This window comes from Anopheles arabiensis, chromosome 2, assembly GCF_016920715.1.
Source record: "Anopheles arabiensis isolate DONGOLA chromosome 2, AaraD3, whole genome shotgun sequence".
Classification (NCBI taxonomy): Eukaryota; Metazoa; Arthropoda; class Insecta; order Diptera; family Culicidae; genus Anopheles; species Anopheles arabiensis.
In genome coordinates this window covers 68,967,723-68,988,195 of record NC_053517.1, presented here as the reverse complement: position 1 = coordinate 68,988,195, position 20,473 = coordinate 68,967,723, and the positions used below count along the sequence as shown (strand labels likewise).

Genomic DNA, 20,473 nt, shown 5'->3' with positions numbered 1-20,473 from the left:
ATTTATATGGTTATTATTATTTTTATTATTATAAATTAATTTTATTATTAATTTTTCATCAGTATTATCTACGTTATTGTTATGATAATTATCATCATTATTATCATTATGCGAATAATTTTTACTTGAAGGTAACTTTTGATGTATAAAAAATAAATTTAGATAAATATTTTTATGAAACTCTTAAAACCTTAAAAAAATTATAAAAACACTTTGTAAAAATCGTTTAAAAATATTTTTCTGTAATACCTTTCTAAAATATGTTATTTGTATTTTTGAACGATTTGTAAATACATTGGTCAGCACAGAAAAAACCACAATATTTTTCGAAGTGTCTTTATAGTTATGGTACGACCATAAATTTGTTTTTTCGTAATAAGTCGTGTAAAAATGTTTAAAAAAATTTGAATGTGAAATGAAAGATGAAAGATGTGAAATAGTATTCTGCAAAACTCATACATTCATTATTTTTATCTATCTCTTACGGATTTTCCACAAAACGAAAAACGATTGTCCATATAGTTGTGGTAGACGCTGTAAAGTGTAGTGATATTAAACTGTATCCTGTGGTTTAATTAAAGCAGTAACAAGACATATCTAACTAATAAAGCATTGTTATATACAGCTTATAGAGAATCAATGCAAACAAATAACTTCCTTCCGTTGGTGCACCAAATCATTTTGATAATTGGTTCTCAACGATAACAATAAACCTTCGAACGTTGGTGCAAGATATATAGAAAACAGGATACAGGAAACTCAATTTTGGTAGGGCTAGGTCAACCGACCCATTTTAGGCCCATAATATTCACGCAGCGTTAAATTTTAACCTATTCTGAAAATCTGGAGGTCCTCCAAAAGTTTTGGCAGGAGGAAAACCGTGGTAATTCCTCCAAAATGTATACGCACCATTTGCCTGCATTGCACGGTTACGTACGATACGTTTTTGGCATTGACGCTGCAGGAGTACACGCACAAAATTCATAGTCGGTAAAACTGTTTGTGCGTGTGTTATACACTTTACGCGGTAATGCACACGGCAAACGATGTTTAACATGCTTCACGTAGTGCATCGAGTTTTAACGCACGAAACGCATCCACCACGTTAGATAGCTAAGAAAACGCAGAATACTTTAAAAGAAGAGCAGAGTTCATGGAATGCTATAAGGTGCATTTAAGTACCGGTGGAGTACCGTTTCAACGTTTTATTTACTGTTATTTTACTCTGTTTTTTTTTTGTAATTCGATGCTGTAATGAAGTGTGATATGTGCCCGCACATTATCTCTTGAGTCCTTTCATTTGATATCTATTTTTACTTTTATATCTTAGGCCTTATAACAGCAATATTGCTAAAATTTGAATGAAATATAATAAAATTCACATCAGAATTATTTAGAAAATATTGATTTTTTTAAATTTTTGTTTACAACGTATTACAATTCTATGAAATTTATTATCTCCAAATATGTTTTCTACCAATCAAGGGCTAATCCAAATCCTTTATAATATATTTCTTACATAGTCACACCAGTGCGCTTTGCTAAGCATAAGCTAAATTTCCTTTAATATAATTTAAACCTATGATTTACAGTTCCAATTTACTTTTTATTTTTTTAGTTTTTGACATTTGTTTTGGAACTTTCGGCATGTTTGGTGAATCGTGCGGCATAGGTGGTGGTTTGTGATCCTGCATATTTTTAGCCAGATCTGACACTGAGACCGGCTGTGGACACGACTGTCCCAATATTTGCAGCTCCTTCGCACAACGTTTCAGAAAATGTTGATCGTGTCTCTAAAAATTGTACGATTTACTAGTCTGATATTTTGGTTGAAGGAAAAGTGTACACATACCTCACCAGTCTTGCATAGGTCCACTGACATTTGTGCATTAGTCAAAGGTACTAGGCAACGTGTAGTCCAATCTCGGCTTCGTTCGTCACACTCGTAGATGGGGAACTTTGGTGCAAAAAGGAAATATTCTTGATTTCTTATTCCATTTTTTTCATAAAGGTGACATAAAATTAGTGCAACTTTAATATGGTGTCTTACCAATTCATCTTCCAGAAAATTGTTGTCCATGCTTGATTTCTTTGCACCTACAGTAACGCACATGTAAGCTATCATTACAAAAAGTAACACAACTAAAACTACTCTTATGCCAGCCATAATAGATCATTACAAAGCGCGACCTACAATTGAACTGAGTCATGATTGTTAATGGAGGCCTAACTACGGTGTAGACGCACAGTTCATGTAACATGGGAGTGTTTTATTTAAACAGATTGTTACAGAGCAATGAGCGTGTAATGTAAATAACTTGAATAAATAACATACAAAGAATGTTGCAGAAGGAAGAAGGAAAGAATCTATTTGTAACGTTTGCTAAACGGCTTGGACAGGTCTAGATCAACTACTGTTATTACGCCAAATAAGAATAAGAAATTCAAACCACAACGTCCCTGGTTTTCGCATTTGAAAGTTCAACTGGGGATTATTTAAAATTCCAAAAGCTATTGAAAGCTTTGTTGAAAGCTTTCAAACAATTCAAACAAAAGCTCTAAGAAAGTAGGCGTGCTGCAATGTTGCTCGTACAGAAAATTGAAACCCTTACGAATGAATTAAATGTCCAGCAAAACAGCGTAAACCGAATTATTTTTGTTAAGTTTTTGGTTTTCATGTGTGTTTTGTTTTCATCGATCGTATTTTTATTATTATTATTATTTAATCATCACAAAACTATAACAACTTCAAATTTCTACACGAGTCTACTTCATAACGATGTTTGTGTTCGTGTATCTCTGTTTTCATAATATATTTAATTAGTAATTCTTTTTAAATTGTTTTTTTTCTCTACCTTGTCATTGCTAAGAGAAAAATAATGTTATTATTAAAACAATGCCTGAAAAGAGTGTAGCTCCTGTAAACATTAGTTAATCATTTTTATTCGAAATGGCCCTTCTGACGGTTTAAGTTAGAAAGCTTAAGAAGCTTGTATTTTCCATTCCCAATTGACCGTTGCTTTCCGTAATATTGGATTTCAAGAATTGTGTATCATTTTATGTTTGAATGAGGTATACTCTTTATATAGGGGAACGTGGGGCTAAATGGTTCTTCTTCTTCTTCTTCTTTTTGGCTCAACAACCGTTGTCAGTCAAGGCCTGCATATACCACTTGTGGGGTTGGCTTTCAGTGGCTTATGGATTACCCACCCTCCATAGCAGAATAGTCAGTCCTACGTATGGGGGCACGGTCTATCCGGGACTTGAACCCATAACGACGGGCATGTAGTTAGCTCATATGAGTTGACGACTGTACAACGAGACTGGCCAATGGTTGCAATGGGGGCAACATGGTTAGGTGGGGCGAAATGGTCACCTGTATTTTTGATAAATTAACACGTTTATCACGTTTACGTTAACGTTTATAATGACTTCTAATGATTGAAAAACATCATATACAATGTTTAAAGCCTACCATGAACGTTTTATAACCTAAGTATTCAATATAATTGAATAAATTAGCAAAAAAACGTTTGCTCAAAGCGATGTAATTTTCAGGACCTCGAAAATAAGCTTCCGTAAAAATTTAACAAATAATTGGAGAAAACAAAAAATGTGAATGCAGGCAGATGATATTTATCTATGATTTACGTGAAAAAAGTAACCATTTTAATGTAATGTACAGTTTTTAAGTTTTTAGTTTTGGCCGGTCTCGTAGTACAGTCGTCAACTCGTATGACTTAACAACATGCCCGTTATGGGTTCAATCCCCAAACAGACCGTGCCGCCATACGTAGGATTGACTATCCTGCTATGGGGGGGAATCAATTAGTCACTGAAAGCCAAGCCCACAAGTGGATACAGGCAGGCCTTGGCCGACATCGGTTGTTGAGCCAAAGAAGAAGAAGAAGAAAGTTTTTAAAATGTTTCACTTGGGGCAAAGTGTTCGTTCTAGTTTGAGGCAAAATGGTTGGTATATTTTAACTGGATTAACATGATGAGGCTATGGTGTAAGGTAAAGTCGCTACAATATATTGTAGCGGATTGGTTTTGATGTGTTTTGACATTTGGTGTATGACCACTTGGTCCCATAGCCCACATAGACCATTTTACCCGGCACTATACATTTTCACAATTTTGATTTTTAATTTGATTTGATTTTTTAATTTGATTTTAATGCGTAAACTTCTGATTGTTTTTGATGAGCAAGAAGTTGAAAAGAATTTTATGAAAAAAAATCAATCTTTTTACAATAATAAGTTTATGCCGAATTAGTTGTTTTACGAAGACATTTTCAGATCTACTTTATGTGCTTCTTTCTAAAAAAAACTACCATTTTACACATTGGCAGTGGAATTCTACTTCTTGACAGAATCTACATTGGTCAAGACCAATTCATTTTTCCTGGCGAGGTAAAAGCTGTCAAACGCCTTTTGACGTACCAATTCCAATCCAAATTCCCCAAAGTACTGTACAAAATCCATAACAGTGCCTTTTTGCTCCGCTTTCCCCTACCTCACCAGGCTTGCTTCATCGAATGGAACTATTTTTATTTTATCTTTTCAAAGCCAATTAAATCATACATGAGTTAACCTAATAGTGCGTTAGCATTTGTTTAGCGTTTGTCCTCTGTCGCTATCTTTCAAAATATATATAGAAACTGGCTATTATCGTGCAAGGCTCCAATAGTATGAATATTGATTCATACAACAGAAACTATTATTCATTAACAATATTGTTTGATTAGCATTAAAAAGATGCTTACTAAAATTAAAACTATTCAACTAAAAAATAGCTTATTTAGTGCGAGCAAACATCCATACATGATAAGATTAATCGTGACGATTCTAAAATAGAGACTTCAATATCATGGCGGTGTGTACACTTTCTCAGACAATAGATTACTACTACTACAATGATCAGATAAGATTGACCAAGTTTCAAATGCGCGCAATAAGTGTAGAGGAAATGGCGAGGAAAGCAGAAGGACGGAGCTAGGGGTGAGTGTGTAGATTTCAATTGGCAGATTATCAACAATAGATATTTAGGTATACGGTATGGTGTATTGTAACAATATATTAATTGTACAAGTAGCTTATCCTCCGCATTGGAGTGATTACGGCGTTATCTGAAATATAAAGCCCATGATTGGGCATACTTTAGCTTGACAGTGTAGCAGAGGTTAGTTCTGTGCGCGTCTGGGAAGTGGAACGTTAATCGAGATGATTTTGCCGCTAGTAGCTACGTTTGCGTTTATTGGACTAGCGCAGGGTATGTTTTAATTGTAGGTTGTAAGTTTCTAAGACGTTTCGATATGTAATTTCATCTTCGTCCCATAGCTGGTCCAATCGATCAATCAAAGATCGTCAACGGTACGGATGCAGCAATCGAAAACTATCCATTTGTTGTGTCTCTGCGTGGTGCTAGTGGAGGTCATTCGTGTGGTGGCAGTATCTTAAATGATCGCTGGATTCTTACGGCTGCCCACTGCGTCGATTACACTACGCCCCTGTACCAGACGATACAGGTGGGAAGGGCCGACATTTCCCGGACTGAAGACGAATCCGTATATGCGATTGAGGATGTTGTAATTCATCCCGGATACAACCCCGGCGACAGCTATATTGATGATATTGCTCTGCTGAAACTGCGCAAACCGCTGGTGTTTAGTGACCAGGTGCAACCGGTTCGACTGCCGAAACGATTTTTCGAAATCGACGTGCAGGAGTCTAATCTGGTGACGCTTGTTGGATGGGGCCGCAATGCTTCAGATGGACCAGTCCAGACCACTTTGCAGGAGATCGATTACTATGCAGTGCCGAACGATGAATGTAATCGTATCCACTCCAATCACATTTATCCAACACAGATTTGCGCAGCCGAGCCTGGCGGTGGAAAAGGCCAATGCAGTGTAAGTATACTATATAACGTTGGTTACGTAATAGTGCATGTTTTTAGATGTGGTAATCTTATTTTTAACTCAAATTCGTATACTTCCAGGGAGATTCTGGTGGTCCCTTGATATATAAAGAATTCCAGGTGGGCATCGTTTCCTGGAGTATTAAACCGTGTGCTATCGCTCCATATCCCGGCGTGTTAACCAAGGTGTCGTACTATGTTGATTTTATCAATCAACATGCTAGTGGTTATAGTGTTTAAACACCTAAGCAGCATCATATTTTTTCTGTGAACATTCGCTTCCTCAACAAAGCTGTAGCTTGAACACACTTTAAAGAACAGACCACAACTTATATTCATCTATGTACCAGCGTTTGTTTATTATCCTTAAAAATAAACTACGCTCTCTTTGTTACTCGATTTGTTGATAACTAAAAATGCAAAATGAATAAACCTTTTCACATAAAGCAATTGAAAAATGTGTTTTTTTTTTAAATTTTATTATCGTTAATACATTAATGATCGATTCGATCGTACGGCTGTCTTCCTATGAAAGTTGACAGAGAGCGCCTGAGATGCATATTAGGAGAGAGCGGCTAAACTTAATAGGGCCGTGAATTTCCGAATGATTGTCCCGATCGTAACAAAGAGAGGGAATTACAGTGGAGCGCCGTTTATCCGGGCTCATCGGGACTTGACCTCGCCCGGATACTCCAATAACACGGAGAGAGAGTCAATGTATACATTTTATCACAAATTCCTGATCTTTTGTCTTAAATGTTATGTTTTAGTAAATCTTAGCTAGTTCATTAACTACATGTTTTCCCAATGAGAATATTTGAAATGTGCCATGAATTATAACGCTTTTTTGTTATGACAATGGAACATGATAAAGTAACCAAAATCAACATCACACACGCAAATGGTTGCCCGCAAATAGTGCTGGGAGTAGTACAGCTTGAATTAAAAAAATAGATTAATTTTTTTTATTTAAAACCAAAATAGATGTGTTAAATGTTAAAGCTTAATTAAATTGAGAATACGTACAGGCGTGGCCCAATAATAATACCCAATGATTAGAAAAATATTAATACCCTCTTAAATTATTCCGTTGTCCGACTTTAGGTGACCGCCACTGTAACAACCCAGCCATAGAAATGAAATGTCATTCGAACGCGCTGCTACGGAAACGCAGAAATTCTCATGATAGGTATCTCTACGGAGCTGTTATACATGTTTACGCGCCCGTGTAAACGTAAATTATACGTAATTCATTAATAATTGTGAAATATAAAAAAAACTTTTCGTTAAAAACATGTTTTTTTGCTATTTATAAGTTGTTTTATAATCGTTTCCCAATTTTAACATAGTACAAATCGTATTCAATTTTTACTTTTCACATGGGCACTACTAAGCAAGCCATGCAGTAAAAACATAATTTAGACATAGAAAAACAATCTAGCAAACAGTATATTGTTGTTCTATTTAGCAAATATGCTATCACCAGTTTTAGAGGCGGAATTTATTTAAATATCAAAATTAGTTTATACTTGTAGTATTCGAAATTTGAGTAATTTTGAACAGTCAACTAAATGAATCGTAAGCTTTCAGAAGATGACGTACGAAAATCGTCGGATTCCAGTGATATTGGCAGAGATCATTCACTTTCGGGCATATGCATCAGTCAACCCCGCGGCAGCAGCATTGATTCAGTAGTGTGTCGTATTTGTCAGGGCTCTAGCGATGAGATAAGGTAAGATATTAAATTAAACACTTACATCTAGTGGAAAACTATAAGCAAGTTTAAAGCAACATATGCTGATACTTCTCATACTTTCATTAACAGCATGATATCTCCATGTCTGTGCAAGGGATCGATGAAATACGTGCATTTGGAATGTTTGGAGCTTTGGTTAAACCGTTCCGGACTTACTCGGTGTGAGTTGTGTTTGCACAATTTCCAAACCCACGAAACGCTTCGGTAAGTACCAAATGCCTACAAAGGCAGTGGTTTGGTTAATGTAAGATATTGTTCATGTTTTACAGTTATGGTTGTTGCGAGTCAGTGCTAGTATGGTACCGTAATCCAGATAACCGGAATCTATTGATGGTAAGATATTCCTAATACTCTAGTTACATATTTATTTTTTTAACTTAAATTTAATTTCTTTACCGCAGTCGGATCTTTTGATCTACTCTATATTGTCATTTGTGTGCTTTATGCTCACTCTGGTTTGCATGTTGGTGTTGCGTTTTCAACATTCTGAACACGATCCATTTGGAGAGGAATTAGCTAAAGTGGCTGTCATTTGTTTTCTATCGTTGGTGGTCTGTATGCAGTTTCTCTGGTCTCATATACATAATTTAAAATAAATCGCTGATTCGTTATTCTTTTCAGATGATTGCTTACTCTGCGAACGTTATTATCATAGCAAGAGACCATTTAATGCCCTGGTACCGGTAAGTTCAAAATTAGCAAATATATTAAGCATTAAGAGGCATGAGATAAACAATATTTCACATGAAATATTTATTCGTTATTTTTTTACAGTTGGTGGAGATCAGCCAGAAATGTTCGATTGTCACGCTTAGACGTAGTCGATTATCCTATGGAAACTGTTTAGAATACACCTCTGTTGTTTCACAAATTTGATTAGTTTAAAACATTTTTGCCTTCACAAATTAGCTCGGGAACTGCAAAATGTAAATTTAACATACATTTACATTCATATTCTTTTTTCATTCGATTTGTGTGTCTTTGAAATAAAAGAAAAGTAGAAAAAAGAATTGGAAGAAAGCTCCTGATATTTGGAAATATATTTATTGTATGATCAGGTGTGATATATTTATATTCTTGTATGCCGACATTTTAGTCATACATTTTTCTTGTCATACGAACATGTTTAATTTCGATGTATAATTTATATGTTTAAATTAATAACATGCCAGTGGTATTTTATTGCAATCAAGTACAAAGTGTAGTCGGTTTGGAGATAGCTATGGTCGTCATATAGTATGTTCGGTTTTTGATACGGTCGCCATGTAATCTGATGAGCGTACAACGGTACAACTGATCAACGCGTACCATCGCGGTAGGTCAGTGTTTCGCTGACAAGTATCGAGGTTGAATAACACTTTGTTCGAAGCGGACTTTTCGATACTTGATCGTCCAGGCGATCATAGAAACCTTTAGGAGGTTTCCCTTACTGGAAACGTTGGAGTTTAGAGGCCTTACCTTGGGTAGGGGGACATAACTAAACTCTTTAAATGAGAAGTCGATAGATGTTGGATGGGGATAGTCCTATCCTGACAGTCCGAACGAATCTGACCTGCCACGGTCGGAATTGGTTTTATTTATACTCAATGGGTTTCATACATTTTGGTTTTGGAATGTGTTTTTGTTCTAATTAAAGGTTATTGATATGAGGTGCAATTCATACATTGTATTGGAGTGAGGTGTCTATCAATTTGTGTCTATGTTGCGCTTTTAGTGTTTTTACAAAGGTTCTGGAAAGTTTCAACTGTTCTAGCCAAGGAACGGGTGCGTTGGTCGATCTTTGCCTACGCAGCGCTTTTAGCGTTAAGTTGCTATGCGTTCTCTGTTTGTCCACTTTGCTGCAGTAACGCTTGAATTGCTTATGTTGCTCGTTTCGGTTGTTTTCGATGAATGTGTCTCAATTGTTTTTTATATGAACGGTATTGTCTGGGTGTAGCAATGGTGTGGATTGATTTGCTGATGTGTTATAATGAATGTGTTGCAATTGTGTGATTTGGCTTTCCGAAGTGTGTTACGATGTGTCTATAGCTGATAGTGTGTATTATAATAAGTTCTGTATAGCAGATATGCTACAAAAGGAAATATATCCATATTGGTTAAACGCAAATCATTGGTTTACATAAGAAAAATGCATCTATCATTAACTGGTTTTTGAGTCAATTAAATTAGTTAGTAACAAGGAATCTTTATAATGCCATTATATAGCATACCTGGGGAAATCAGCAACTTGTTCGACTTAACAACATGCTCGGCGTGGGTTGACTCTTTTCGACTGCCAAGTACACTTAATGCGTCTCGAAAGGCTGTATAAACCGGTGTAATTATGTAGTAGGTCGTTACCAAAACGAAAAATATTGTATTTGTTACATGATTTGATTGATATATATTTATGTATAAAATATTTCATGTTATAAGAGTTATAAAAAATATTAGTTTTGAAGGAAAAATATATGAACGATAAAATCGCGCATCTTACATTGCAAATATGTCTAAGAAAAGGAACCTCCATCAAGTTTTTTGTATAACAAGTCCATAAAACGGTTCACAAAATTAAAAAAAAAAGTTATTGAATGTTTAGAATAATATGATATCGATATCATGCTCGAGGATCATTTTGTATTTTTACAAAATTCAAACAACAAGTATCACTTACTTACTTGTTCTACGCTACAACCGCTCTGCTTCAGGAGTGCTCTACATGTGAGATAGCTCAATTTACCTAATTTAAAAATTGTGGAATTCATTTGATTTAAAGAAATAATAGATTGATTTTGTATCGGCACTATAATAAAATAATTGCTTTTTAACGACGATTAGCAATTATTGATCTTTGAAGCAATTATTCAGCTTTCCATCCTGATCCAACGATACAAATATGCCCATACCTTTAAAGAGCATTCATAGATCAATAGTTTCTTCATTTTTACTATTGTAATTCTAATATGTTGAGCGTACATACGGTACATACTGTACATGAACCGAGGTGGAATAACACTTTGTTCGAAGCGGACTTTTCGGACACTTGATCGTCCAGGCGTTCATAGAAACCCAGAAGGGGTTTCCCTTACAGGAAACGTTGAAGTTTAGAAGCCTTACCTTGGGTAAGGGGACATAACTAAACTCTTGAAATAAGTTGGAAGACGAAGTATTAGGAAGCGTAACGTCCTATCTTGGCAGTCCGAACGAATCTGACCGCCACGGTCGGAATTGGTTTTATTTATACTCAATGAGTTTCGTACATTTGGTTTTGCAACGTGTTTTTGTCCTAATTAAAGGTTATTGATATGAGGTGCAATTGTATCGGAATGAGGTGTCTGTCATTATGCCTATGCTGTATTTTTAGTGTTTTAGAAGGTTCTGGAAAGTATAAACTGTTGTAATGTGATGAGCTAAATGTGTCTGGCTAAAGAACGGGTGCGTTCGTCGATTTTTGCCTACACTGCGCTTTTAGCAATAAGTTGCTATGCGATCTCTGTTTGTCCACTTTACTGCAGTAACGCTTGAATTGCTTATGTTGCGCGTTTCGGTTGTTTTTGATGAATGTGTCTCAATGGTTTTTTCTATGGACGGTATGGTCTGGATATGTTGCTATGGTGTGGATTAATTTGCTGATGTGTTATAATGAATGGTGTGTTTTGGCTTTCCGAAGTGTGTTACAATGTGTCTATAGCTGATAGTGTGTATTATAATAAGTTGCGAATAGAAGATATGCTACACTATGATCCTTGCTGATATTTTGGAATTTAAAGTTACCAGTTATGATTTAACACTTAACATCTAGTCTAATAAATACCCAACATAATGCATTGATACTCAGCTCTATTATGTTTTTTATTTATGTTCTATGAACTTGTCATTTACAACATTTTTATTACGCTGATTACTGTTCTTGAGCTCGATGGAAGTTCAGTGCGTCATATAAATCACGACGTGTGTCTGAATCACAAATTTCTTCATATATATTATTCAGTGGCATTGCATTAGGATCACCACCAACTGGTACCTCGTACCAAAAGGAGGTGCTTTTCTCTGTTCCAGCATCACCAATTGAATTCGTTTTAGTAAGATACCTATAGAAAGGAACATGTAAAATTTTACGATAACGGTTGTAAAGTAAAATTATAACATTTGATACTAATACACCAACCGATATTGTTATTAATATTTTAAACGAATTTGTAGCAGTAGACAACGGTTGAACGATTGATTCTTTCCTTCCTTTAGTGAATATTTTTCCTTGTGGATATGCACTAACAGAATTAGCTATGGTTTCTTCACTCCGGTCGAATGGGGGACTAGTTGAAATTTCCTTTGTATCTTCCAGCCGGCACGGTAGACCCCATACTGAAAGTACGTCGAATCGTTTGCTATATCGAAAAATTTCAAAGAGTGACGGATTAATAACTCGACATTTGTTTAACCACAAACAATCCCACGGATTTTTATCGATTTCGATTCGCTCGAGGCGAGGCAGAGGCGCAAAATGTTCCATGCTCAAAAGCAAATTGTACGAAAGATTTACCATCCGTAGCAAAGGTGATGAACTGAACGCTTTGGGATGTATGTAAGAAATTTGATTATGACTAAGATCGAGTACGTTTAATGAAGATCCGGATGTAAATAAAGCTACTGATACTTGATTAAATCCGTTATGGCTTAACACTAATGTAACCAGCGACGGTAGATTGTGCAACACTATTGAGTTCTCAGATAGCGAGTTCCTTGAAAGGTTTAGTGAAATCAATCGTGGCAAACTTTTTACAATCACGCAAGAGAGCAAACTTTGGACTACGGCAACATCTTCCACAGCACTTTGCTCTTCATCTGACGATCGTAGCGTTATATTTGGAATCTCATGGGTCAGCACATTGACGAAATTGATTGTCTTTAACGTTGATGGTAGATAATCGAATATTGAAGAAATTTGGTACACCGTACTATTTCTTACAGCAATTAGTTGAATGTTTACCAAATCGCTCGCCGTGAACTGTATTCTTGTACAATTCTCTATGAACAACTCTTTCAATTGTATGAGTTTGTGAAACACATCATGGGTCATTACCCCAAATGTGCTGCTATTTAGTACTAACTTTTGCAACTTTGGCAGATCTTGAAAAACATCTCCATTGATATGATTCACATTACAGTTAATTAACTCCAGCAGCTCAAGATTATGAAAATCACGGTACAACGGCACGGCCCTCTGGATACGCACACAGTAACCATGCAGCACCAGTGTGGTTATTTTGTCTGGAAAACTCAGATACTCTAAGCCAAATCCAGTATCGCTGTATGCGTTTCTGCCATCCATGCGGTAGCTCGTAACCTTTCGAAACACTTTGTCCGAATGTGCATTCTTTACCGGGTGCACATTGCAGTCGAAGTTGATGGCAAATTCTTTACCAGGTACACGGTAGTTTACGGTTGTAACAATCAAACAATGGTTTAATAGTCTCGCACAGCTCCAATCGTTCTGTGTGCTCAAATTTACACTTTCGTTATTATGATTTACTACTGATTGACAATCAGCGGAATTGCGGCTGGTTAACAGCATTATCACGACAACTTGCAATACAATCATCACGATTTTGTTAAGCAACTCACAGGAACAATAACGATTAGCTTGTTGGAACGTTTGTGCTAGATGTGGCCGACAACAGAGTGTTTGTGAGTATGGCTATAAGATTCAACGATGAGTTCTGAGAATATGTGGAGAGAATGTTTTAGATCTTGTTTACATTATCAGAATCGAAGGGCACAAGTGGGTACCGAAATAGAAACAGAAACGATGATTCACTCATTCATAAGAAAAATACCGATAGTATCGAAAAACTATTGGCATGATCCGATTTAAGACAAAAATATGCCAATGAATGTGCTAAAAATATGCTTAGGACGCTATCTATTCGGTTTTAGTACAAGCAAATTGTATGAGTAAGCAGTAAGCAATGCTTTATTGTATTCCTTTTCCGATGCAAAATAAAAGGTCACTATCGTTGCCCCTGCTCTGTTTACAATGGGAGCAACAATACTGAAATATTACGTGTCACGAGCGATTTCGAGTCCGATTTGCCCGGATAAACGGCTCTAAACTGTATTTTATTTAATGTTTGCTGTAAAATATTTGGACCATCATATTCATAATTGGTCACCGTGCATCGTATTTATGTGTAATACATTGTTCTGAAAATGTATGTATATACAGTGGAGCTCCGTTCATCCGGGTACCTTTTATCCGGCTTTCCATTTATCCGTGATGGTGAGAAATGACAGCTCAATAAAAAAGTGACATTGCGTTATGAGGAGGATATTTGAAAAAGCGGTTATAAGAGCACATTGTCATAACAAAAAACACTATAATTCATGGCAAATTTCAAATATTCTCATTGGAAAAACATTAAGTTAATGAAAATTGGGTTATTTTTATCAGAAAATAAGAAAATTTTCCAAAACCTAATCTGGAATTGGTAATAAAATAATCATTATCCGTGTTATTCGCTTATCCGGGCGAGTTCAAATCCCGAGAAGCCCGGATAAACGGCGCTCCAATATATTTATAAACATTAATTTAAACATTGCATGTAATTACACCGAAAAATGAAACGGAAATAGTATTGCATTGCATGAGTTAGAGACGAATGAAGCAGAGATGCTCATAGTCTCTATAAGTTAAACAAACAAGCAACCAATTGCACAGTCGGCATTTGCCGGAATAAAGCCTAAAAAATAAAAAATATCTTTTTGTCAAGCTGTTTTGTTTCATTTTGTAAGGATCAACGTAAAGTAAATACATTTTTTAAATAAATCATTAAGAAGTTATAAATCATCAAAGGAATTTTTTTTAAATGCTTATTCAATTGTCAATTTTGAATTGTTTTTCATGTACTGTAGTTGAGGCTAGCTACAGCTAGATTATAATTTACAAAAACTTGTTTTTAAGGTTTCTTACACCTGTTCTCACTTTCCTCTGAATCGTTATCCGGTTGCTATGGATCGCAATCCATGAGAATGAATCGCAATCAACTACGTCTGAATCGTTTGCAGCTACGTTTGGATCGTTTTCAGCTACGTTTGGATCGCTCTCAGCTACCTTTGGATTTTACGTTAGCTCGCGCAAATTTTGTTGCGGCGCATAGTTTATTTAGTGACCGCTTGGCGTACCTCACGATCCTCCTCATAATAAATGATTCGAAAAGCAAACATTTCATATTGTTCTATGTTTGGGACCCAATTGGGAACTTGTGTTGAAAACCGATTTTTAAGCAATGAATAACATTTGACAGAATTATCGGCTTCTATGCATCAGAATAGATTCCCAACCAGACCGTCCCTCCATAGCAAAGAAGGAATATCCGGCTAAATCTCGAAAGCCTAAACAGGACTGAATGACTACGTAGGTCGTCACGTTAAAAAGAAGAAGATTGTGCATGTTTGTTTGGAAAAGTTTGATCAAATAATCAATAAAGTATGAATGGTGATGTAAGCTTCACCTAAAAAAGTGATTAGATTTTACAATTGAATGCATTAATTATTTAATTCTTTCCTTGGAATGCAAATGTGTCCCGCGGTCACAGAATAAACGGCTGCGATGCAATGAAATTTGCGCGAGCTACCGTAAAATCCAAAGGGAGCTGAGAGCGATCCAAACGTAGCTGAAAACGATTCAGACGAAGCTGAAAACGATTCAGACGTAGTTGATTGCGATCCATTCTCATGGATTGTGATCCATAGCAACCGGATAAAGATTCAGAGGAAAGTGAGAACAGGTGTATGATACATTACTTGGTTGAAAGAAAAAAATAATTAAAAAAACATGATTTTTTAGAATAAACACATGTATAATATTTGATCATAAAGAGCTGCAGAGCCATTTATGGAAAGGACAATAATACCAATCAAAAATGTCTAATTTTAACAATAACCACGAGTTTAGGCGATTTCATATTTCTTTTGACGGCAGTTGTTCCAAACTGCCCACTGTGCATTGACTGGGTGTGAAATTGTCTTTTACCTTTTGTTTTAGTACAACGCTAGCGCCAAGGCGGAGAGTAGCATAAGCCCTGCAATGCATAGATCAGGGATGTCAAACAATTATGATGATATTTGGGTAGAATGCATGCTCGGAAGTCCACACATTTTTGATCCGCACGTTAAACAATATAATTTCGGATATTAAACAGAGTACGGCCAAAGGTAGTTAAATCTTTGAAATGATGAATTTTTAACCTCTATTTAAATCTACATCCCTCATCCTACACACAACAGCATTGATGAAGAGTAAAATTGAATTATAGCGAAAAATCTCATTTTTTCTACATGCGGTTTTACAAAATCCACTGCTTGCGTTCTAAAAGCCGGCGGAACTGAAAGTTTATGAAAATCAGCGCCGGGCTGAACGTGTAAAATACCATTTCTTTCCTATGATTGAGAACGACTAAGCGATTGTCGTTTATTAGTTTCACATGTAAATTTGGCAAACGAGACAGTTAGAATGTTGTCTAGACACATTTTAACACGTTGAGCGCTACGCGTATTTTGCACAGCTTTCTGGTGTGTCGGCACTTCGTCATAAGTCGACCACGAGCGAGCAGCGCACACGGTACGGCGAAACAATACAATGCAAAACTGATAAGCGAGTAAAGAACCAGACCATGCACTCAGTAAACATTTCTTTAGAAACGAAACAATCAAATCTCCAAAGCGATGTCTTGATACCTTTGGCTAAATTCACAACTTACTGATGTGGTCAGAGCAATTTTGATCACATCAGAGTGATTTTGTGTTTACGTAGAGTTCCAAATTTAAGCTATCGGTCAAAAAACCTCACATGTGTTTGAATTGTTTTAATAAAATTCATTAGACAATCAATTTAAACTGCATTTATGTTTCATTTGGGATCATACAGGAAAATTAAAAAAAAAAAATGTCATTACAATACAGGCCGACGATGTTCTTAGGAAGAATATGCACTGTCGGTCCCTGAGAAAATACTCTCCAATCAAAACGGCTCTGGCGGTCCGATCGGACCCCCGTCGGCACAGGGGAAAGTTCACACAAGTTTTTAGCGCTGAACGTGATAAAAAAAAACAAATCGTGAAATCCGAAACACATCGCAAACCCTGTAAACTCTCTCGCGAAAGATGGTACGATTCTCATGCTCTTCCTGCCTTTCGTTTCGTTTTTGCAGTTGCTTTGTTATCTTCTTTTTGTTACGAACAGCTGTACCTCTCGCCATTTCTCTGCACGTATTTGCTCCTACCACGCAAACACGTGGTTGTTTCCATCTTTTGTTCCATGGAATTACATTACTTATTGACCATACTGTTGACAGATCTAGCTACTACCCATGTTTCAATCATACAAATTGTAATGTATTGCTAACATGTACCTGCAATCTAGCGTAGATGCAGACAGAGCAAAATAATGGTCAAGTAACATAACAAAATACGAACTGACATGATTAGGAATTCAATCCTTCATAATCACAGGCACAACAAGGGGTACAATTTACATGAAAAATAGGCATTAAATCGACATTAAATGTACGGTACATGGTATGATTATATTACCTTTAAAATTTGCCTGTCGACTGGTAACAATATCTGAGAAATGAGAGCACAGAAAAATCTACTTTTATACACATGAGCTACATAATTATATTGATAGCGATGATGCTTATATTATACTTACGCTTATATTAAATAATTAAATGCTTAAGCAATACGGCCTTTTTGGACCGTTACTCCTGAGTAAAAAAAATAATTAAATGCGTCACTGTACAACGTGTTAAATAGTTTGCAATAAGGCATAATAATTCCAATAGAATCTGAAATAATACAATTCATCATCGCGAATTTTCCCTCCAATTTATGATGTGCATGTGTTGGTGTCAATGTTCTATTTTGAATTTAACGGCACGAGAGGTACAGGAATTTCATAGCGGTGTGAGTAACACACGATCAGCCGGCTCTAGGTAAGCTCTCACACATTGACAATCGTACCATTTGGCAACCTTGTTTGCCCAGCTTCAAAATTGCCTTTCGTATTCTCTCTCTCTCTCTCTCTCTCTCGCTCTCTCATTCCTCAATGATACCCGTAGCACAGCGCATAGCAAAGCAAAATGTATGTCTACCCTGCGAAAGAGTACAAGAACCGCGATGGACTTCTCTCGTTTCTTCAGTTTGATAGCATCTCTCGCACACTCTGGACGGCTCGAACCAAGGACAAACGTCGCCTTCAAGCGGACTGGAATCGCAAGTGAAAATCAGTAAAATGTGTTGATTCGTGTTGTGTGTAGTTTTGTCAGTAGTTTCTTGTGGTATTGTAAAAATGTGATTTTAAAGGTGAAAATGTACAAATATTCTTCCGAGCGTTGGGGCACATGGTAAACTATGAGCTGTACGAGAAGATACACTAGTATGGGTTAATGACGCAGTAGCGATTATTCCCCGAGAGTAAAAAGCCGTCAATGTGTGTTATTTCCAAACACGGTTTTGAACCGGTACTGGAAGAAGTAAAAGTACAAACCGGCATTTGTCTTACAGGGTTTCCCGCGATTTATTGGTCAGTTCCTATAGATTTTTGGTTCGTTCCAATAATTTATTGGTATTTTCCGATTGGATATCAATACAATTGGACCAAACAATTCTGAGAAACGGCCAAAAATCGTGGGAACGCACCAAAAAATGGAAACATACCAAAAATTGATGGGAACCAACCAATGAATCGTGGGAAACCCTATATGCAAAGTGCCCGAGTTTATCAAAGCTAATATAAAGATACGTGTTTTTAACAATTAACCAGTGGCTTCATGAGTGGAAGTATTGAAGGGTCTGTATGTCGGTATGTCAAATATTGTATGTTATTTTAATACGAAAAACATGATATACAAGCAAAATTGAAGTTCAAACACAACCATCAGCTAAGATTTACCTGGGGAACTGTGAAGGCCAAATGAGAATAGAGCTTATGTTAAAAAAGGATCGTGTTTTTTGTTTCTTTTTTTGTCGGTCAAAATTGTAGTACAGGTATTTCCCAATATACGCTACTAATACAGACCGGAGTCAATAGCGTAAGTCGAATGACGAGTTTCATTCAAATTATCGCTAATTTTCGTATGATTTTGCATTAAATGGTAGGTTTTAGCCACTAAGTTAGTTATTTTATCTATCTCAACTGAAGATTACAATTTTATTACAAATGATCTTCAAAATTCGACCATATCAGTACAATTTGCTCACATTTGAAGAGTCGTACAGCAAAATCGCGTATAGCGTATATCGGGTAATACCTGTACATCTCCGACAGTATTGGCTATGAAGCGTGCATGTACAGTCTGTTCACGAGTTACGCGATTCTTGACTGAAGCGATATTAGCGATATCCGCGGTTTTATAATTTTGATAGTTCATCCGTACAATTTCAAGAATTTTCAAATTCAAAATAAATGATTTTTTTTTTGCAAAAAAAAAGCAATTGGATTAAACGAGAGAAACATCACAATTGACTGTAAGACTTCTTATAGATGAATGGAAAAGTTTATAGAAATTATAAATTAAAAAAAATCCTATCCATCACATGTATTTTAGCGGAAATACGTAATATTCGACTTCGACTGTGTTTATAAGCCAATTACAAGATTATTATCGTGTCTTAGAAAGAATATACAATTACAGAACAAGTATTGACATGGACAAACGCCTTTATAGACTTATCTATTTAACGAGATTTATCAGACAGATTTATATACAACGATTTTAACTAAATAAATTTTACAATACTTTGCACAATAATACAATAATACAACAATTGCTCTTCTGCAATACCTGCATAAATACAGCAATCCGTCTGATCACATGTAACACACAATTGAAATTTCATTTTACGGCACGAGCCGGTATTAGCGAATCCGTCTCGCAGTGGACTGTACCAAAGTAGAGGAATGTGCCTCGCCAGGGTGCTGATGGTACGTTTAGTCCACTGGCAAAATCCGATCCCTGCCTCCTCGTGGCGCTGCCGGATGTCGGTTTTGATGAGCTTTGTCCGCTCGTTGAAGCCTAACCAAAGGGACGGTGCTGCTTTCCAAGGAAGGTGTACCAAAAGAAAGCAGCTGGAGCGATGTTCGAACACAGCATCCTTTAGGGAATAGTAAGCTGTTTCCTGTAAACAGGTATGAAATGATTCGTTCGTAAAGGTTTAAGCGATCGTAACGACAGGTATCGGTATTGGATGATTGGGACCAGTGCTTTGTTCCTGGATCGTAACACGAGTAGGAAGGGGGCTGCCCAAGAGCCCCAGAGAATGCTGTGAGGTAGGCATCGGTAATGGTAGCTTGGAACCGGTACTATTGGCCCAATCACAAGCGCTCAACTGTGGTGGGGGACGTCCAAGCGTCCTGGAGGGGACTGTGGGATGATCTTGAGCCCGGAACGAGACTGGGAATCTCGGAGTACGGGCTTGAGAAAGGTTTGATCACAAATGTCCCAGAGATAGTTAGACCGGGTATCGGTATTGGATGTTTGGGACCAGTGCTTTGTTCCTGGATCGTAACACGAGTAGGAAGGGGCTGCCCAAGAGCCCCAGAGAATGCTGTGAGGTGGGCATCGGTACTGGTAGCTTGGAACCGGTACTATTGGCCCAATCACAAGCGCTCAACTGTGGTGGGGGACGTCCAAGCGTTCTGGAGGGGACTGTGGGATGATCTTGAGCCCGGAACGAGACTGGGAATCTCGGAGTACGGGCTTGAGAAAGGTTTGATCACAAATGTCCTAGAGATAGTTAGACCAGGTATCGGTATTGG

General features: G+C 36.8%; 4 protein-coding genes across 6 annotated transcripts; 2 read left to right on the top strand and 2 right to left on the bottom strand.

Moving 5' to 3' along the window:
- Positions 1-1,434: 1,434 nt before the first annotated feature.
- LOC120896922 lies at positions 1,435-2,230 on the bottom strand. The gene is made up of 3 exons (XM_040301446.1): positions 2,051-2,230; positions 1,853-1,957; positions 1,435-1,793 (listed from the first exon to the last, which is right to left on the bottom strand). Exons 1-3 carry the CDS (start codon positions 2,165-2,167, stop codon positions 1,587-1,589), a joined length of 429 nt encoding a protein of 142 aa, XP_040157380.1. The 5' UTR covers positions 2,168-2,230; the 3' UTR covers positions 1,435-1,586.
- A 2,907-nt stretch (positions 2,231-5,137) lies between these two features.
- LOC120896921 (chymotrypsin-1-like) lies at positions 5,138-6,377 on the top strand. The gene is made up of 3 exons (XM_040301445.1): positions 5,138-5,271; positions 5,340-5,911; positions 6,001-6,377. The coding sequence occupies exons 1-3, from the start codon at positions 5,223-5,225 to the stop codon at positions 6,157-6,159; spliced, it is 780 nt and encodes a 259-aa protein (XP_040157379.1). The 5' UTR covers positions 5,138-5,222; the 3' UTR covers positions 6,160-6,377.
- A 965-nt stretch (positions 6,378-7,342) lies between these two features.
- On the top strand, positions 7,343-8,703 carry LOC120894208 (E3 ubiquitin-protein ligase MARCHF2-like). The gene is made up of 6 exons (XM_040296658.1): positions 7,343-7,651; positions 7,745-7,879; positions 7,945-8,008; positions 8,077-8,226; positions 8,297-8,358; positions 8,450-8,703. Exons 1-6 carry the CDS (start codon positions 7,491-7,493, stop codon positions 8,520-8,522), a joined length of 645 nt encoding a protein of 214 aa, XP_040152592.1. The 5' UTR covers positions 7,343-7,490; the 3' UTR covers positions 8,523-8,703.
- A 2,581-nt stretch (positions 8,704-11,284) lies between these two features.
- Positions 11,285-17,508, bottom strand: LOC120894177 (leucine-rich repeat-containing protein 15-like). 3 transcript variants are annotated; one of them, XR_005738180.1, is made up of 4 exons: positions 17,366-17,508; positions 17,245-17,277; positions 11,823-12,042; positions 11,285-11,745 (listed from the first exon to the last, which is right to left on the bottom strand). XR_005738180.1 is itself a non-coding variant. In XM_040296612.1 (2 exons), the coding sequence occupies exons 1-2, from the start codon at positions 13,254-13,256 to the stop codon at positions 11,734-11,736; spliced, it is 1,446 nt and encodes a 481-aa protein (XP_040152546.1). In that variant the 5' UTR covers positions 13,257-13,260; the 3' UTR covers positions 11,285-11,733. The 3 variants fall into 3 exon arrangements, 1 of the variants encoding a protein (XP_040152546.1); XR_005738179.1 differs by lacking the exons at positions 17,245-17,277; positions 17,366-17,508 and adding an exon at positions 13,280-13,467; XM_040296612.1 differs by lacking the exons at positions 17,245-17,277; positions 17,366-17,508 and having other exon boundaries at positions 11,823-13,260.
- Between the last annotated feature and the right edge of the window lie 2,965 nt (positions 17,509-20,473).